The following is a 21,262-nucleotide window of genomic DNA, read 5'->3' as shown; positions in this document are numbered from 1 at the left end:
ATAGTATATTATCTAAGAATAAAATTAATATATTAATAAAATTATTATATTCATATTATATTATTTATGGAGTAATGTTTCAATCAGTTTAACTTTTGCAATCAATAATAAGACAATTAAATGATAAAAATAATACAGCAAGATATTGGTAGAATATTCTTAGCAATAAATAGTTTAATAATTGCAGGTTCTACTTATTTTGAAATAACTAATGTAGAGATATCGATATTTCCAGTTTATATTTCATGAGCAAATTGGTATTTGTTATCTACTTCCGTTCGTGCTTTGTGTTTCCTGCCAATATCGCGCGAATCAATTCCTATTAAATATCGGTTAATAATTAATATAGCTCGAAAAACAGATTTTCTCTTTAATCATAAGATTGAATACAGACGCAAGAAAACTTGTTGTAGATCAGCGTTATTAAATTATTTTTTTATTATTGATTATAATATTTAAACAAATATGAACATTATGCATGATACAAGAATAAAAATAATAGAAAATATCAAAAGAGTAGAGAAACATACGTTACAAAATATATTTGTTTTAACTTTCACATGTGAAAAAAATAATTTATTCGCAAAGGAGATAATTTATAAATCAAAGAAAATTAATTATGTATGTATGCAACTGAATTTTCACTAGTGTCTTATTTCGCTTTCCTTTCAAAAGGGTACTGGAGAAGGTCTGGAGAAAAGAGAATATCATTACAGGGAGGTCACGAAGGGTCATCATCTTCTCGCAGATTGGCAGATACCGCGATGATTCCGGGAAAGCTGTCCGTGTACAATGATGCCTTCATGATTAGAGGACTCGCAGACGTGTGATACAGTAGAAGCGCGTTAGTGCTTCACTTGCAGGATCTTTCTTTTAATCGAGAATCGACTCTCTCTCCTGGCAATGAACTTGCTTGAGCAGTGCTAGTGCGTCCGCGGCCACGACATCGGCCAGTCCGACACTCGCTTGCTCCTTCACGTTCTCGCGGATCTCATCTCTCCGATTTTCTCTCAAGGACCATGCTCTACAGATTCGGGATCTTCATCGGGCTCGGTTCCGTGGTCGCGACTATCATCTACTTCACGCCCATACCTGGTGAGTCAAATAGAGTATTTTTGTTAGCAACAGAAATGAAATAAGCGAGCTTGAAAATAGCGCAGAAGGCAAAACATTTCTATCTCTTGATCAGGAATGATTGATAATCATTCGTTTCGTTTATTAAAGTCATAGGTCAATTCGTAAGTTTACGCAATCACGATTGGCGTGACTGCCTTTTAGGTAGAAAATATTTGTCAGATAAGATAATTTTCGATAAAAATGATCAATGACATTGATTAAAATTAGTATACTCTCTTATTATGCATGGATAGTTTTTATCGAATATATGTCATTGATTAAAATTAGTATATTGTGTCTCATACTTATCTTTATTTCTTTTCAAGATCATGAAATTATCATTTATATATATTTGTTTATATAAAAATTGTCTTTCCTTCACATTTATTATTTATTCTACTTATATGCTTATAAATTTTTTAAAGCAAACATTTTGATGTCAAGTATAAACAAGTGATATGTGTAAATTTTCTTTAAATAAATTAAAAAATAGTATTAAAAAAAGTGTATTTGTTTCAAAATTTTTATTTATATGATGCATTTTCATAGAAAGTATAATTTAATTGCATCATCAATAATTATATATATTATATTACAACAATTAAATACGAGAGTCATCAATAATCCACTTTTTTTTACATCAATAAATTATATTCATATCATAAATAATATCATAAATTTATATCATTTTTTAAATTCGATCTACATTATATATACATAGTACTACTTACTACATTATATATTCATAGCTAACATGTTATATTTGCAAAATATTTATAACTCTAATTTACAATTCAAAATAAACAAAAAAATATAATAATTGGAAAAAATTTATAAACTTTTTCTTCTTATCGATTCATCAAGATTTGTATATGTATATAAGCAGATGTAAAATTAGAGCTGAATATATCAAATCGTAACTACGGGTTTTACAAAGTGACTTAAAGATCACTATTTTAAAATATTCGCAAAGATTGTTTGTGATAGTACATCGATAACTCGTATTGATATCACAATTATATTGTTTCTTAAATGATTATAATAATAGTATAGCATATTTTTACAAGAATCATGATATATAATTTTTTTTTCAAAAATAATATAAAAGCGAATTATAATTTTCGTCGCCACAAAATTAATTATAAAATTTCCATCATATTATTTTCTTAGGAAATTCATTTGATATGTAATATCTGATATAGCAAGTACTCATGAGATGATAGGCACAGATTGAATCTCCACATGAAAGGTGAATGCCCTCAAAATTTACAGTTATGTATATATTTCTTTTAAGAACAACTAATCTTGTTGCTAACGATGCTGATCGCAATTATTAGTTATTAGATATAATATATACGAGATAGATTGTTTCTTCGAACATATTATGCTAAATTAATTGCCATTCTTTCAAGTCACAAATGTCGATGGAAAACAGAAGAGTAAAAACCTCTTTTTTGAATTTTCATCATATAATATAAATTTTTTGTAAATTTTTATTCTGATTATCATGTAAATATAAATATGAATATAAATATGATATAGATGACACACAATCGATCAACTAAAATTAAACTGAATTATATAAATATATAAATATATAAATATATAAATATATAAATATATAAATATATAATGAAAATATATAAATATAAAATGAATAAATAAATAAATAAATAAATATATATAATATTTTCTCTTTTTTTTTTGCAAATTTGCAAGAATTAAAAAAGTAATATTACTTTATTTATAAATAATTATAAATAATTCTTTATAAACTCTATTTATTTTTACAATCTTGATGAATACTGTAATAATTTTATATACGAACTATACATTCAAACTTTCTCTTTGATTAATTATAAGAGGAAAGATAAGCGAGACACACGTCATATTATGAATATCATCAAAATATACCGCGAAAATCGAAAGTCCACGTGAAAGTATGTGGCATTGCAACATACAATTTCGTTTTTCGACGAAAACTATTGTTTCCTCTTTAAAAAGATGATCAAAGTTTTCATAAACAATTTGAATGTAACATTAGCCTGTATGAATATAAATGTCTTTTTTTCGTTGCTAGTTTTAAATGCCTGCTACGTTCTCTCGTTTTATGCTTCAAAAGAATACTTGTCACATCCTAGACGCAGAGATTTATTTATCTTTTTGACTGCCTATCACTTTTTTGAAAGTAAATGTCAGTAAAATGTTTTCTACAGCGGTTTTAGTTGCAAACTATTAAATAGTTATATATAGATATTAATAGATATCTAATAATTATATATATTAACCGGCCTCTAATATCATTTTACTTCCTGAGTAAAAAATGTGAACTTTTGAGACCGGATGTTACGTGCGAGCAAAGAATTTAGCGTTTTCCGGAAAAATACAAATTTATAAATAATAATTTCTGATTGTAAAAATTGTATTCTTTTTATGATTATAAATTAAGAGTTAAAAAATAACAGTATTAGGTGTTTCAAAAATAATTTCATATACAGGATGTTCCAGTTATCTTCCGTCATCTTTCAAAGACAGATTCCTGGGATCATTTGAAGACGATTTTTCCTCAGCGAAAATGTCAATGAAGGCCATCATTTTTTGCATGTTCTCGATTTTTGTCATCATATATCTTTGCAATTAAGTCTTAAATTAGAACTCAACTAAACTCTATTTAAAATTAATCGAAGAATATGGTTTTGTTAATATTTTATTTCTATGGACCTTAGTTTACGAAAAACCTCTTATTTCCAATCACTTATAATTCGAAAATTATTAGTGCCTCGACATTTTCGTTGAGGAAAAATCGTCTTCAGATGATCTCAGGAATCTCTTTTGAAAGATGACGGAAAATAACTGGGACATCCTGTATATATATATATATATATATACAGGGTCTACCAAAAGTGTGGAAACCCCTAAATATCTCGGAAAATATACGTTTTACAGAAAAGTGTTTCCAACAAAAGTTGTAAGGTTTAAGAAGATCTATATACTGATTCTATCAGTTTGACCTTGGATGGCGTCGTCAAGGTCAGGTCAAGGTCACATTGACTTTTTTAAATGACACCCCCTACATTTGATTGCATATTCTTATAGCTTAATTCAAGAGCTTTCCAAAACACTATAATAATGTTCATTTTTATTAAGTACTTTGCGAGTTATGAGGGTTGAAATAATTTCTTAATTTTACATAAACCATAAAATATCTAGTAAACCATTCATTTTTCGATTATCTTACCTTCATACTTTTATGTACAAAATAATGAAAGGAATCAATTGGTGTAAAGAAAACATACAGTTGTTTTTAAGAAAAAATATGGAATTGTTAATTGCAAATTACATATTTTTTCTTAGAAACAACTATGTGTTTTCTTTACACCAATTGATTCCTCTCATTAATTTGTACATAAAAGTATGAAGGTAAGATAATCGAAAAATGAATGGTTTACTAGATATTTTATGGTTTATGTAAAATTAAGAAATTATTTCAACCCTCATAACTCGCAAAGTACTTAATAAAAATGAACATTATTATAGTGTTTTGGAAAGCTCTTGAATTAAGCTATAAGAATATGCAATCAAATGTAGGGGGTGTCATTTAAAAAAGTCAATGTGACCTTGACCTGACCTTGACGACGCCATCCAAGGTCAAACTGATAGAATCAGTATATAGATCTTCTTAAACCCTACAACTTTTGTTGGAAACACTTTTCTGTAAAACGTATATTTTCCGAGATATTTAGGGGTTTCCACACTTTTGGTAGACCCTGTATATATGAAATTATATATTTATGAACTAATTATAAATTAAAGTAGCAGCAATTATGATGTGTAAATGCGATCCTATTTCCGCACGCGAATCTATTTCCGTGATTCGAGTACTTCTTAAAAAAATGTGATAAATGCGTGAACATGTGCAAATCATGCATGCGATGCTTATCCGAATTTTGCGGATACTTATCTGAGAAATGCGTATAAGAGAAGATGCGTTCCGCTGAAGTAAATAAGTGAAAGCGTCAATTATTATTAACGGTAAATGTACCGTTTTACTCGCAATGTATGTAGAGAATAAGAAAAGGGCTAAGGTCTTAACTATCGGAATAAAATAAATTTCGAAATGTCAATTCGAAAATTCTCTTCTGATAAATAGTCCAAAGCTATAGAAAGTATACAGCCATGTAACACATATATAGGAAATAAAAAAAATAAAAAGATATAAATGACATCGCCGGAAGTATAAAAACAGCATTAATTTATGAAGAAATAGTGTTATAATGGAAGTTTTATAATGGAAGCAGATATGTTTTTGGCGCTTTCAGTTTGCATCAGTATAATTAAGAATCTTTTATATTGAGAAAATGGAGAGAATCTGATTATCCCCTTAAATGGAGCATTTCTCTTTAGAATTGATCTATACATTTTTTTTACACATGCACACATGGACACTTATTGATCTTCTTTCCAACATCGTAAAGGTAAATGGGACACTCTTGATTGCCTGATTATTCATAGAAATCATTAAAACTTAAACGCAGGATGCGATATCCAGCAAAACACTTCTATGTCTGAGAGATTTCCGTTCGAGTGCTACTTACAGTTATTGTCAATAGAGAAAAATGCATTATCGAGTAAAAATAAAACGATGCAACTTGTATGAGTAATGGAACAGGCTATAGGCAAACTAGAGATACGTCTTTCACTTTCCAAGATGAGTTTTGCTTTATTCGCTTCATCCTGTAGTAAATGATGAAATATTACTGAAATATTACATGATTAAATATTACTTTGTACATCACATTATTCCATAATTTGATTATGATGAGATGGGAAATAAATTAGATAAAATTGTATTATTTTTCCTCAATACACAATTTTGTAACTAAAAGCTGATAAATATAACGAAGTGCCAAATATTACGTATAAGACACATTTGAAATCGTTATTTATGACAGTGATTATGCGAATGACAATGCGGTTGTTACTTGAAGTTAGGAAGTCGTTACCTACTTAACGCGTCGCGATATAATGGCTGTCGCACTGAATATGGATTAGGAAACATAAATGTCGTTACGGATCTAAATAATGCAATTTTATTATCGAATGTATCGCGTGTATCACACAATGCATGACACATAGGAGAAATTTATATTTTTTCTGTGTTTTATTTTTGGCTAAATTGCTACAGTTATGTCATAAAGTACTAATTATTGTCTATTGACTTATGTCACGTCGCAAGAAAGCGATTTATACTCCTCATAATTTGAGATGAATTACATCCGCGAGAAAAAAGATGTTGAAATGATGTGATGATATATATCGCGATTATTTTTTCATTTTTTCATTCACGACATACTTCTAAGATGTAAAGGAAAAACTGATATTATTTCCGAGCAATCGTTTCCTTCATTATTTTATACTTCAACTTGTTTTGATATAAATGCAAAGTCACGTCATTTCATGAATATGTGCTTAATTTCACTACAATTGTATTGTATTTATGTATTTAATTTTTACATTCTTTCTAGGGAATCTTCAATTTTAATTTTAATTTTAACTTAACTATATCAATCACTATAGGCGAATTTATAAATAAATTCTTAAATTCTTCGTAGACGTTACATAGAGAAATTGAGAGAAATTAAATTGAATATCTCAAATGATTTATAAGAAAGTCACTTAATTTGGTGATTAACTCTTACTCTTTTTTACTACAACTAGAAATTTTAATGTTTATTAAATCTTAAAACATAAATATCTTGAGAGAAAGACATTATTAATATGCTGCTACATGTCTCACATGCGTTATACGTATACATTAAATAGTTTAGAGTTCTATCTATATGGATATAATTTTGGCTTCAATAATACGAGTCTCACAACATATGTTTCTTGCTGCAGCTAAAAAAATGGATTTCTTTTGAATCGATTGAGATCTCTTCGACAGTTTCTGCACCTTCTAGATACTAGTCAAAAGTCTTATTATTCTTCTTTTCAGAAAGTTCTATTCCAGTTCTATTCCATAGACATATGTTGCAACATGAAGGATCATAAAGCATGAGCTTGAGCAGTTCTCAAAGCAAAACGTTACTTGCTTTCCACAGAGGAGATCGTGGCACGATGATTATCGTTTCTATCCGCCCATGTGAGTAAGAGTTGATCCAGTGGGCATCAGCGAAAGCGAAATCTCTACTCTGGCTGGACCAAGGGGCACGGGGAGAAGGAAAAAGGTCGGGAGATGAAAGTATATACACAGTCGGCTTTTGAGAGAGATGGAACACGGGTCCCCAGTCATATTGCGAATGATAGTAGGTAGGGGCCTTTGAGTCGGGCCCACAGGCAAACTTTCACTCGCAACTCGTTTCTGGCACATATTTCAGACTCGCGTGCGCGAAACTCGAGGCGGGATGAATGTAGAAAAATTAAAAAAACCGATCGCATATAGATGATTTTGTTCGAGGGCACCCGGGAGAGGGAAGGTACACGTCGTCCATGTTTGTCCGACTGACTAATAACGAAATTAGAATTTTTCGTCAGTTGTCTTTTAAGTGCGTGACGGTACCCACATCGCGGTCATTAGTCTACGTGCCGACTGTCAGTGGTGCGGTGATTTATTGTAACTGGCTGTTTTTATCACAATCATAATCATCCATACCTGCCTTTAGGTGGTCACGGTCTCAGTCATCCGTTAGATCCATTTGATCTTACTCGATTATTCGTCAGCTGTTGATAAATGGATTTCTGGATGTTGGCGCTCTTCAATAATTTCCACTTGAGTATTTGGATCGTTAGGTCAAACTAACACGTTCAATCGAAAGTCAATACGCATAATTGTGTGCAGATGCAGCAGCCAATTTATCATTTCCGCGGATAGAAATATCTTCGAGAGGAATAACATCGCGAATATATTTTGCCAGTAAAAAGATCAGTCGCGTTATTAACGCATTCTTTTGTGCTCGCAAAAGTTATCAATATTGAAAAAGTTGTTAATATAGGATCTTTATGGTGTGACTGTATAATAGCAGTTATTAAAACATTTATATAAATACATAAAAAAATTAAAGTTTGAGAAAAGAAAAATTTATTAATCAATAATTGATTTTAGATACATCTTCAGATCAAATCAAATTAATTTTTCTGCATATATAATATAATTTTTTTTTATATAATATAATTTATTTATTCTTGTCCAGTAAAATCTTCAATTGTTGATGCAATTGAATAAAACCTCAAATTGATTCAGAGCTCAAGGATAAAAAATTATATAGCCTAGTAATGGAAGTTACGCCATAATTCAGCGGCCTCAAACGTTTGTGGTGAATGCTCGTAAAGTACAATATCGTAAATATGTTTATTACAATTTTTCCTGCGACTCGACCGTCTTTTTTTGTAATCAAAGATCCAGTTCTCTGAAATTGAGTTGAGAGTTGAGATAAGTTTCGCGAATAAACAAGCTTCAATCGATTTTTTGCTAGCAATAGTTTCGATCTTCGACAACAAAGAATGTCTTAGCAGGGAAAGAGAGCGGGAGAGAAACGCCGTTCTAGCAACGAATTTCGGGCTCGATATTCTCATCAGTCGTCGACGGGAAGTGCAATCGTGTCCGCAGTTTTGTTATATCGGCTCCACGTAAATGTCCGCAGTGGTGCAGTGACATAAAGATACCTATATTTGTCTCTACGTGTTTTTTTTTTTCGTTAATTTTGTGCATGATTATTACTAAGGGAGAGTATCCTCCCTTTTCTCGTTATTTATATCCTCATTTATTTATATTATTTATATCTGTCGAATTCAAGAATCATGCTTTTGTGAAAGATACTCGTTCAAAGTAGTGATTATCTCTCGGGGATCTATCAATATAAATTATTAGATGATATAAATATAACTTTACATATTATTTAATATGTGAAGATTATATAATACGTGTAGAAATAAATGAAACGAGATGTAGCATGATTGCAATATAATGACACAGTCGGTCTATAATAATTATAATAAAAAATATATAAAACTAATTTTAGTTTGAAAAATCTTCAAAAGCAAAATAAATGTTTCACATTGATAATATAAACTTTATTTAAAAAATAACTCAAAAATTGCGCATGCTACAATATTGAATTATAAGGAATTGAGTTGATCGATTAATTTATGTCAGAATTGTTTCCGTAAAGAAAAAATTTGATAACAACTTAATTAAGGAAAAATGTGTTTTTATTTATTTATACAATCCGTTTTTAGGCTATAAAAAGAAAGATCTCTGTGGTGAAATAATTACAATGTGAACAGTAATTTACTTTTTTAAATTAGAACTCTTTTTTAATTAGAACTTTCGGAAATAAATATGTATCACACATATAACTGGCTTACGGTTTGTAGATGCGTTATGTGAAAATTATCTAAGTTTCTACGTAATATATAAAATAGCTTTTACCTGATATATATATAATATATAATGATCGTATAATAAAGAACGGAAATAACAATTCGGCAAATGTTGTACTCGATCTTACGATTTTATTTTGATTCTCGTCTCTTTATCTCCATTTTATTTTCATTCAGAATATAATATATATTTTTCTTTAATACGTATATTTCAAGAATTGTTACTTACTATGTTTGTTGATTATATAATTCTATTATATAATTTTTTTTTAATAAATTAACATTCATAGCTATGACATATAAACACGTATAAATCACACATATAAATATATTTAAAATATAAAATTAATGACAATTAATGAATGATAGATAGCGTCGTTATTACTGTGATTAATCATTATATCTTTCATTTAAACTTGGAATTTAAGTTTAATTCATCCATCTGTCTCGCGAAAATTGATTGATCTTTTTAAGATATAAACTGGAACATCTTTTTAAGACTAAAACTAGAAAGAAACTAGAAAGACCAGAAAGGACTTGAGTCAGAAGGATAACTAAACTATAATTTAACTTTCAATTTTATTTGTATAATACAGACGGCTTCTCTTTTATCTTCACTAAGCTTTCTCCGCGTTAACTTTTGCATTTTATTATCCTTGACATCAACACTCGAAGCAAGTAGTCATCAATCTCAAATAATTTTCTCCTATTTATTGATAGAAATCTGTGATATAGCTTTCTTGGCAAGTCATTATTACTCATATATATTACGATGCATACTCATGTATATGCATCGTGCTACTTAATAATTATTAACGTACTAGTCTTCGTGTTTCAACAATACACACATCTTTTTTTTTTTTATAAAGATTATTACTCGCATAAATATTTCATCCAAAATCCGTCAATTTTGGAAGCTCACGAGAAATGGACATCGTCACCGCCTGTTATTGTTGAATAACAACGTTGGTAGGCGATGCATTCTTCAAAGTCCGCTCATCCTCCGCTCGTGGTCACTCCGATCACGTATGTTTTACGATGTCTCGTGGTCGTAACTATGATCGCAGCTGCGGCGACATTTTTACATATTAACAATTACAGGCCTAGTAAGTTGAAATAATTACTTTATCAAAATTAGAATACATTAACATATACTTTGCCATGCATAAGTCTTGTAAATTTAATGCAACTTTCAATTTCTCTTAAATGTTCATCTAAAATAAAATTTATAATTCATGGCGGAAAGTTACTTACAGTTAGTTATAGTTTTCTTAAATGTTTTCGATATTATATAAAATTAGGAGAAATTGTAAGTAAAATCTGATCCCATAAATGTATATATTTTTACACATGAAGCGAGTTTTAAACACAGCACATGTTTGAAAATATATTAATAAAGTAAATCGTATAATTGAACGCAAAGAAATGCATTAGGCATCGAGTTATAATAATTTATCCGATCGGAATTAATTTAATAATGATTTAGTAATATGAATTATTTATAATGAAAATAAATGTTAGGTAATGAAATAATAATGCGCTTCTTTCTCCAATCCACTGCAACATGTACCATTACATATACGCGCGTGCATCATTAGTTTTTCTTTATTAAATAGTACTTTCTATGTGGTTTGTAACTTTCATCTTTGTCGCTTATCCACTCGAATTTTTTTTTTGCTGGACGAAGAAGAAAACCGCTTTTATCAAGATAATTTTCCTCTTCCTTAATCTTTCTGTTCTTTTTCAGAACAAACATTTCTCTCCTGCGATCGGCCATGTCATCACTTGGATTGGCCTATGATCTGCCGGGTGAAACTCACACTAGAAGTCTTCCAATCGCTCAGCAAGTAAGCCAATCATTCAATTATATTTTTTATCGGTTACATACATTTTGCGAGAATTTAATTCAAATGCATAATGAAAGAAAAATTTTATTATAAATACAGACGTCAGAAAAGAGGTTAAATCCCATGATCCGTCTCATCTGCATGCAGACTTTCAAATCAGCTGATTATTATACGTTTTGTATTAAATCATCAAGGTTTCGATAAAAAATCGACAAATATCTGAATTATTGCATCAAATATTTTTTTCTACTTGCTTTGCTTTAATAGGCATTTCATATAATATCCATTATTGTTTTCGACAATTTTTCAAAAATTTTTATTTGAAAAAATCAAATATTTAATTTATTAGTACTTTGATCAGCTAATATCAGATTTTAATAACCAGTTTCGTCTAATCTAGCACATAATAAATAGAGAAAGCAATTCTTGACAGTAAAAGGTTCAAGTAAGAAGGTTAAATATTAAATAATAATCTAGATTACGTCGAAGTTGAATGCTGCAAATAATATTTATTATTACACAATGTTCTATTTACATTTTAATAAAATGGTTATTCATAATTAGATCTTATAATAGATCAAGGTTGTAAAAAGCTTTATGTTAAAATTATATCAATTAAATTTATATCATATTATTAAAATTATATCAACTAAACTAAATATTATAATTATATTATTATAACTAAAGTGTATTATTTGCTTTCGAGCTTCTGTAATGAAATATTAATTTCGGATTTTCTTTTTATAATGTTGCTCGAGAGAACGAAAAGTGGCCAATTTTAAAGGGAAAGTTTTCTCATGTAATAAAGAATCGCATAGGATCGTAACCGTCTCACGCGAAGGACACTACATATTACACGCATTTCGCGAAATTACTGCATTATAAACAGTTCGTTTTTGCGATTGCAACATCGTGTGCAACGTCATTACACCGTTGCATTATATTTAACTATGCAACGGGCATAACGCACGGACCGTTGATGTAATAGCTTATGCAATTCTTAATCGGTCTAAGGCGGAAAACTCTCACGATCAACCGCACACCGAGTTGTCGAAATCAACGAGCAAAACGAGATTCATCGCCGGGTAATAATACGGTACAGTTAAGCCGAGACTGGAGAAGACCGAATCTCAATTTTTTGTTAAACCTTAATGAAACCGTATGCAAAATGATTACAAACCTGTCTCTAATAATATAGTATTTGTTCTCTCTTTTCACGTAATACGCGATGTTTATACATTTTCAAATAGTTCATGCAATTCAGTGACATGTACACAGTAAAAAATAAAATGTTAATTTTTATATTTTTCACCAGAAGTCCCAGAAAGTCCACTCTAAATTTTAAGTTAAAATGACTCATTCGTCGTATGTTACTTATTGACAAACTAAAAATGTTAAATAATTGATACTTTACATTTATTTACTTTACATTTACTTTACATTTATTTTTGTTATTGTGAATTTAAATGTAATGTAAAAATAACATACAAATTAATTAAAAATTACATGAAAAAGTAGTTACAATAATTCGTAAGAATTCTTACGAATTATTAAGTAGGACTAGAAGAATATTAAGTAAGACATTAACATATAATAGTAATTATTTTAACTTAAATCACTTGTAATAGAAACATTTGATTTTAGTAAATTTGATTATTTTGTATGTCAAAGTTCAAGATTATTTAAAGATTTGCTTTAACTTTTCTTAGAATGTTAAACTGATGTTGAGACATGTTGATTGTTTAAAATGATTATGTTAAAAATACTCAAAATAATATTCCATTTTTAAGAGACATATACAAAGTGTTAAGTTATGAAGTTGAAATAAATGTAACACATGAAAACGTTATAAAAATAATAACATATAAATTGTATGTTAATTTTACATTAAAGTACTAATCAAAACGTGGTAACACAAGAAAATTTTAACATGTGCGCACAATTTTTTACTGTGTCTTATTTATAACAGAGAGAGAAATTGTACGATTTTCTTTTCAAATTATTTAGATTTCTTCGTTTATATATATATATAAAAAATCGATAAATGTATAAAAACATATAAGTACGAAATTGTATACGAATTTTATGCGGAAAACTACGATATAAAAAATATTATTTCATACAAATATACAAATCTGCGCTTTTACTTTCGATGAGAGATACAACAAATATATGTTCAGCTTCGTATAAATACACATTATAATGCTAGAAATCGAAAGCGATTTTTTTACGCGAGTTCTTTACAGATCATGCGGGGATTGTCCGTTGAATCAGACCGCTTGCTTAGCCAAGCATTGTGTTTCCACGGATGGACAGAGACGAGGCATCCTTACCGCCAATCGTCAAATGCCAGGACCCAGTATTCAGGTATGACCTCGATATACACCATCGATCAATAGCCCGAGTGCATTATTGCTTCGAACACGGAAAAGTTCACCGCAAGCGTCTTTCGAAATCGCCTTTCTATATTCTTTTTTAATTAAAGTTTATATTATAATGTCACATTGACTTATAAAACTTTTGATAATATACATGTATTAACATATTCGCTTCAGGTGATTTTCTCAAACGCGTGAAAAGACGATATTTCTTTTCCCAAAACGAATGTGTTAATATAATACTAATTAATATCATGAAATATATTATTTTAATATATGATATTATATTATATATGATATTATAATATATTATTTAATAATATATGATTTACATATATGTATGTAATAATATATGTATGTGACGATTTGAAATATTTAATATAAAGCTATATGTATATATATATATATATATATATATATATAAAAAATATATATATATATATATATATATATTTTTTTTTTTTTTTTTTTTTTTTAAATAGTTATTAATTTTTTTTATAATTCTGCTATTGCGTAGAATTAAAAATGGATTATTTAGTTTAATATGACGTCAAATATTTTGGATTTTACTCATAAAATTCAAGACATGTTTAAATTATTAATTAATAATGTACAATCAATTTTATTATCCCAATGTCGCTTTATTATATTTATCATTGCTTAATTCATATTTATTATTATATATTTTACCAATATTATCGCTAATAATTTTATACAAAGATTACATTAAGCTGCATATATCTGAATATGCGGAATTTTAGACACGTGGCTTTGCCGATACCTTCATTTGCAATCTTCAATTGCAACGAAAATTAAACTTCTATTTTGTGTTAAAATTAACTCGCGTAGTGATTGAAACGCGTATACAATATACAGTTTTGATAATTAATTGTGTTGCTTGAACACGTGGAAATAATCTCGCGCACGTGTCTCGGTTAACTAAGTGAACACTTTGAAGTGAAGCGAGTTTTACTGGGCCTCTAATTGATCTTCCTGGTAAACGTTGCGAAGCTTTAGAAATGTTGATTAAAGCTAAATTCTAAATCCATATTTTGTAGACTCGAGCATTACACGTATTTCCATATCAAATTCTAATTGTTTAAAATCCTTCTTTTTACAGCATTATAAAATTATAGAATTATAAAATAAAATTAAATAAAAATTATTTTTTTAAGAAAAAAATAATATTGAAAATATTTATAAAATAAATACATTTACGTGATTTTGACGGCAAAATTGAAACGCTGATTACAATTGTTTTAGTAGCATGTACGATCTAATGTCTTGGTAAATATTTCTAAAGCTTTATCGCGATAATGTGACTAATTAGCAACTTCCAGACAGGTTTACGCTTTTTACAGGTTTGTGAAAATGACATCCTAGTAATAGACGTCATTAATCGTCTTCCGGGTAAGGCAATGGCGATACATTGGCGTGGACAGACGCAAGTGGAAATGCCTTACATGGATGGCGCACCGCTGATCACGCAGTGCCCAATACCAAGTTACACCACTTTCCAATACAAATTTCGTGCCTCCATGCCAGGCACACATCTCTGGCATGCACATGCAGGTGGATAATTGTCATTTACTTCATGCATAGTAAATTAAAAAAATATTTAAGCTCACGAATATTTTCTATCACATCTATTAATTCGTTAAGGCTTAAATTTATCAAGTTTAAAATCAAAAGTTTTTAATTTAAAAATTTTAATTTAAAAATTTTTTAATGTAGAAAAATGTGTTTATTTTGAATATATATTTTATAAGTTGGGTTTGTTTTATAAATTAAATTTAGTCATATACGATGGATTTAATGACTCAATATTATTATATGTCCCTTGGCACTATTTAATAATTATTATTACTCTAATCGACACATATAAATTGATCCATTCGTTTTTCGAAAAAAAACAAAAAAATAAAAGGCGCTGATATCACCAACGGCATTTTCGGAGCATTGATCGTGAAGCAGGCGGACCTTCGAGAGCCGCATCGCGCCCTTTATGACATCGACGACCCTAATCATGTGGTTCTGGTGACCCACTGGCAACACTCGCCGGAAGTATCGTTTAATCAGGGTCACGTGAAACCGGCGATTCTTCTGATCAATGGGAGAGGTCGTCAGCCCACCGGACCCACAGTTCCCCTAAACACGTTCACGGTTATTCCGGGGCGACGTCATAGATTCCGTGTCGCTAATGCCGGAGGCGCCGGTGCCTGTCCAGTGACGCTCTTCATCGACAGTCACACGCTTCTCTTGATTGCACTTGATGGGCATCCTATCGAGCCACGGCAGGTTACTTCGATTACCCTGGCAAAAGGTCTGAGTCCCGTTAATACCTTCCCGGAACTTCTACGTAGTAATTGACGATAACTATAGATGTTACATCAACGGGAATTCTGTGGTATCTCCGGAAAATCAAACGCGCTCAATTGAAAAATTTCTTGTTTAGAATTTTAAATTAATGGAAACTAAAAAGTGAAAATATTTTATCGCTGCTCGCAAAGATTGTAATTCAGTAAATTTATCTTTCTAGCTCGCTTGACGGCTCTTTCCTTCACAGTAAATAATTTTGTGTTAATTTTAACATATTTCACACGTCCCAATTTATCCACTCTAATTTTAATGTTAATTTAACAGAAGGCAAGTATGTATAGTAAATAAATAACACAAGTAATATGTTTAAAAATTAACACAAAAGTGTAACACTTAAGCTTTATCTGGAAATAAAGTTTATGTTAAATTAACATATTTATAATATTAAATTTAATGAAAAGAAAATGTTATTCTTATATTTTTATGATAAACAACAGAGGAGATATGTCGATCTAATATGTGGAAACTGTTATAGAGAGAAAAATAACACAACTTACTCCGTTCATTTTAACATATAACATATTTCATGAAAAATTCGTGCATTTACATATTAATTGTATTGTTTTAACTCTTAGAAACGGTGAATATTAAAGGCAGAAATGTCAAAATAATGCAACGATAATATGTTACATTAACATAAGAGTATGTTAAAAATTTAACACAAAAATTTTTACACGAAAAAATTTTAACAGAAATACAAAATGTTTTTTAACGTGTTCTTCATTGTTTCTATTTTTGAATATCAGATCTCGAATAATGTATTTCGCAATTCTTTATCGAGTTTTTATAAGAAGTTTAAAAAAATTCCAAACAAAATTGGATATGATTATAATTCAGTTTTACTCGCGGAAAGCGGGATTTTGTGCGATTTCTCGCAATTTTCAACGAATCGCGCCGAGAATAATGAACGATCTTTGATATTCGTTAAAGGTGAAAGGGCAGATTTTGTTCTCAAAGCGAGCAAACACGTCGCTTCCTATTGGATGAACGTGCATACGACGAAAGAATGCGGAACGAGCACGATAAATGGCGCGGCCATCCTCAACTATAAAGGCAGTTCGGAAATTCCGGCGGCGGAAACTATCGATCAGCAGGATATCGACAAGATAGGGATGAACCAGTTGGCTGCGATGACGAATCCTATCGAGAAGTGCGGCGGACAAGAGAGCCTGTGCGTCATGGATATGCAGAATATCCGTAAAATGCCACGAGCCCTGGCCATGCCCAAAATGGACGTGACACTGTATCTGCCGATTAATTACAAGATGCAAGCGACGGAACTGATAGGTGCGTATCGAGAAAAAATGATGCAACAGATGAGAAGTGAAAATGAAATTAAGTCGCAATCGCATCAATTAAAACAACGCGAACAAACGTAATCGCCTGATTAAAAATTCTCTAGCGCGCGTTTCACCACTTCTTTATTCACCGCGCAAACGTTCCGGGTTATTAAAATTTTGCTACCGATTATGTTTCGCGTACATAATGCAATAATGCGATGTATCCGGGTCAAGAAGCTACGCTTTCACCGCTATTATTTCTCTCATAAATCTTTTCATCCGTCTCTTCAGTTGTTAACTTTTTGATGGATTATTTCTGGCTGATCTTTGAACCCTTAGATGAGTAATAACAAAATTATTATAAAATACTTGAGAGTAGAATTTGAAAAATGAATATAAATTTTTATTTTCTCCAATTCAAGTCAATTTGATCAAAATAACAATTTTATTCGAGGCTTCAGATTCCAAGTATATGAAAATAAAAAGATTTCGTTGTGGAAAAATCGGCTCCACACTTGTTTAAAAATATTTGATCGCTAATAAGGAATCGATAGCAGCTTCAATTTCCTCTGATTTAAAAAAAAAAAGAAATCTCCGGATGCTCATCATCCGGCGCAAAGAACTGAAAAAGTGATGCTCAATTAAAATCGTATCAAGAGAATCGTATAATTAATTTCGAATCAAGAGGAGAATCAGGAGCGCCGCTCAATTAACCCCGATGATCTAATCATACTATGGAAATCATGTTTCTTCTTCGTTCTCTTAGGTAATAGAGGGACGGAAACGCGAGTGTTAAACGTGAACAACGTCACTTTCACGTATCCGTCGTCGCCGCTGTTGACCCAGGGTGGCGATGTGTCGCCGGATATGATGTGCTCCAACCACGACGACGACGACGCCGATGACGCTCACGAGAATAATGACACGGTGTCGCGACGACGGTGCCGTCCGGTCGCTGACGGCGGCGTCGCGGGTGACATGTGCGAGTGCGTCCACGTGCGTCACGTACCGCTCGGGGCGACCGTCGAGATTATTCTCCTGGATCAGGGTAATTAACTTCGTTCAAACGAGATCAAAACTCGCGCAATGTCACGTGTGTCTTGTGTCCCGATCTCGTTTATTCTTTATAGGATTCTTTATAGATGTACATTCTTCTTTTTTCCTCTTGTCCTCGCTCGAAATCTCCAATTATCTTCCTGTGTAATATTTGAGAAATATTGGAAAAGCTCGAAATCTCCAATTATCTTCCTGTACAAAATTTGGGAAATATTGGAAAAAGGCCTTTTATCCATATTCGATGCTTTTCGCGTGATATTTTAGGAGGAAATATGATATTTATCAATATGTTATATATTTTTTTCGTTATATATGACGTAGAATAATATGGCTGAAACAATGTTGCGCCATTGTGGAAATTTAAAAATATTGTAGAAAAATAATATGTGATGTTGAATTTCATTAAACGAGTTTTCATACACGCACGCAAAATGATCAATGTAACAAAGGTTCTTTTATGATTAAAAATGAATTTTATAGTGGCGAAAAAATATAATTAATATCTTAATTTCAATATCTGTGTCATAAAAGATATTAATACAAAACAAGAATACGTTATTTGAATAAAAAAAATAAATAAAATGATAATAAAAATAGTCTTTTGCGCAAGATTGTATGAAGACGCTCATTATATCAATTAATAATTAATAGTATAACTATTAATTAATGCCATACGTACTTGGGATAATCTCACAATAAGCGGAATAGATAAAGGGAATGAGATAAAAGGAAACATTAACGTATAATGGAGCGTAAGCTCGACCATGGTATCTTGATGTCCTTGATTCATATTTCATATTTATCGGGAAAGCCGGCAATAGAATTGATTTTACAGTGTTCCATCTTCATAAATCATTTCCAGCGAAGCGTATATTATTAAAAAAAAAAAAAAAGCAATGTTTGACGCATTACCTCTTTTTATTATCTAACGCGGCGATTTTTTCTCAATATCTGTGCATTAGCTAAAAAAAAACTTTTATAACATTTCTGATAATAATCAGTCTCCTTTATAAAATTTCGCAAATATAGAAACATTCATTGATATTATTATATTTTTCATCGAATGATATTTTTGTCAATCTATTTAACAACGACTTCTGACTCTGTTAGATCTATCTTCGTCATGGAATTTTTTTATATATCTAACAATTTGATTATTAGTTTTAATTATTAATTTTTAATTATTAGTTTTTTATACATCCAATAATTTAATTATTAATTTTACATCATAAATTGATGTTAAAATATAAAAGATTCCATTTATTCGGGAGTTAATAAGTTGTCACTTTGCTGTAGGCGGTCTGGACGATCTGGTTTACCACTTACACGGCTACAGTTTTTACATAGTGGGCGCGAGACAGTTCGGTCGAAGTGTATCACTGCAGGAGGTGAAGAAACTCGATAAAAGGAAGCAATTATTTGAGCGAAATCTCGACTGTCCACCGATTAAGGACACCGTAATCGTGCCCAAGTTCGGTGTCGTGGCATTGCGATTTAAAGCCGACAATCCAGGTAGGTCTTCTTCGTTCATCGAACTTACAGATTACGTAACATATAGATCGTTTCTATATTTCGACCGGATGAATCGTTAATCTGCATCCCTTTAAATAAACGAGAGATAAATTGTATGAAAATATCAAGATATATAAAAATATTTTTAAATGAAAAGTTTTTTTTCGTCTGTTTAATAAAATATTCGACGAATAATAAAACTTTCATTTGTCGTTGCTTCGAATTTCGATTTAATCATCAGCTTCCAAGATTTATATTTTTTATAAACTATAACGCATAAAATAGCATTTTCCGATCATTTTAAAAGAAAAATCTATTTGGAATTTATCGAATATTCTTGATTGATGACTAATTTGATAAAAATGCCAAGTAACGCTTATATAACAACAAATCTTGCGAATCGTTATTTTTTATCTCTTAAGTAAACGAGACAAAAATATTAAGAAAATATAATATTAAGATCCATTAAAATAATAAGATCCATTAATTTTTCGCGAATTTAATAAGATATTCGATAGATAGTAAAACTTTAATTTGTGATTCCTTCAAATTTCGATTTAGGCTTCAAGAAATTGCATATTGATATTTTTTATAAACTATAATAAATAACGTTTTCGAGAAAAGTCGAGTTGGAATTTATCAAACATTCTAGTATCGATAACTAATCTGGTAGAAACGCAAAGTAACGCTTATATAACAGGAACTCTTGCATTAAATGACTGATGATACTACGAGATTTCTCACTTTCACATCATTCTACAGGTTATTGGATGTTGCGTGATGAACATGCGGCTGATTGGACTCGCGGTTTGGATGTTGTTTTGCAAGTCGGAGAACCTAGCGACATGATACCTCCTCCACAGGACTTTCCCAAGTGCGGATCCTTCATCGGACCCGACTATTTCCTTATATAGACTGTTGTAATCGCTTAAGTTGAATATGTATATAATTGTATATAACGGTAGGCCTAAATATGTGGCCTAAAATTAACGGTTTTTTTTACGAATAAATATATCGAATTATATCGATTTATATCAAAATTGTTCTCGTTAGTTTCGAATACGTCCTTTCACCGGATTTTTTTCAAATCCCCGCATTATATTATACTTCCTCTCGACGAAAATGACTCGATTAGTCCCCATAACTTTCTCATTTTCAAGTTTAACTAACTCGACTTTGTGGTAAATAAATTGTTCCAAGAATATCTGCCGCTAAAACGTAATGTACAGCTTCATAATTTTCAAGTTTTAATAACCGAGAGCTTTATGAGTTATGATTGCGCCGTACTTATAAAGTAACCACGTTTCCAAAACTT

General features: G+C 30.5%; 1 protein-coding gene across 5 annotated transcripts; it reads left to right on the top strand.

Moving 5' to 3' along the window:
* Window positions 1-848: 848 nt before the first annotated feature.
* Window positions 849-20,942, top strand: LOC105254378 (laccase-4). Of its 5 annotated transcripts, none has more exons than XM_025410002.1 (10): window positions 7,574-7,592; window positions 10,365-10,601; window positions 11,243-11,342; window positions 13,589-13,709; window positions 15,082-15,292; window positions 15,648-16,043; window positions 17,030-17,386; window positions 18,146-18,427; window positions 19,732-19,947; window positions 20,710-20,942. In XM_025410002.1, exons 2-10 carry the CDS (start codon window positions 10,472-10,474, stop codon window positions 20,859-20,861), a joined length of 1,965 nt encoding a protein of 654 aa, XP_025265787.1. In that variant the 5' UTR covers window positions 7,574-7,592; window positions 10,365-10,471; the 3' UTR covers window positions 20,862-20,942. The 5 variants fall into 5 exon arrangements, with proteins under 5 accessions (XP_011261322.1, XP_025265787.1, XP_011261319.1 ...); XM_011263017.3 differs by lacking the exon at window positions 7,574-7,592 and adding an exon at window positions 7,648-7,714; XM_011263016.3 differs by lacking the exon at window positions 7,574-7,592 and adding an exon at window positions 8,568-8,758.
* The last annotated feature ends 320 nt before the right edge of the window (window positions 20,943-21,262 follow it).

The sequence above is a fragment of the Camponotus floridanus genome, unplaced genomic scaffold (assembly GCF_003227725.1).
Source record: "Camponotus floridanus strain SB8 unplaced genomic scaffold, Cflo_v7.5 scaffold3, whole genome shotgun sequence".
NCBI classification, from domain to species: Eukaryota; Metazoa; Arthropoda; class Insecta; order Hymenoptera; family Formicidae; genus Camponotus; species Camponotus floridanus.
This window is presented reverse-complemented; position numbering and strand designations above follow the sequence as displayed.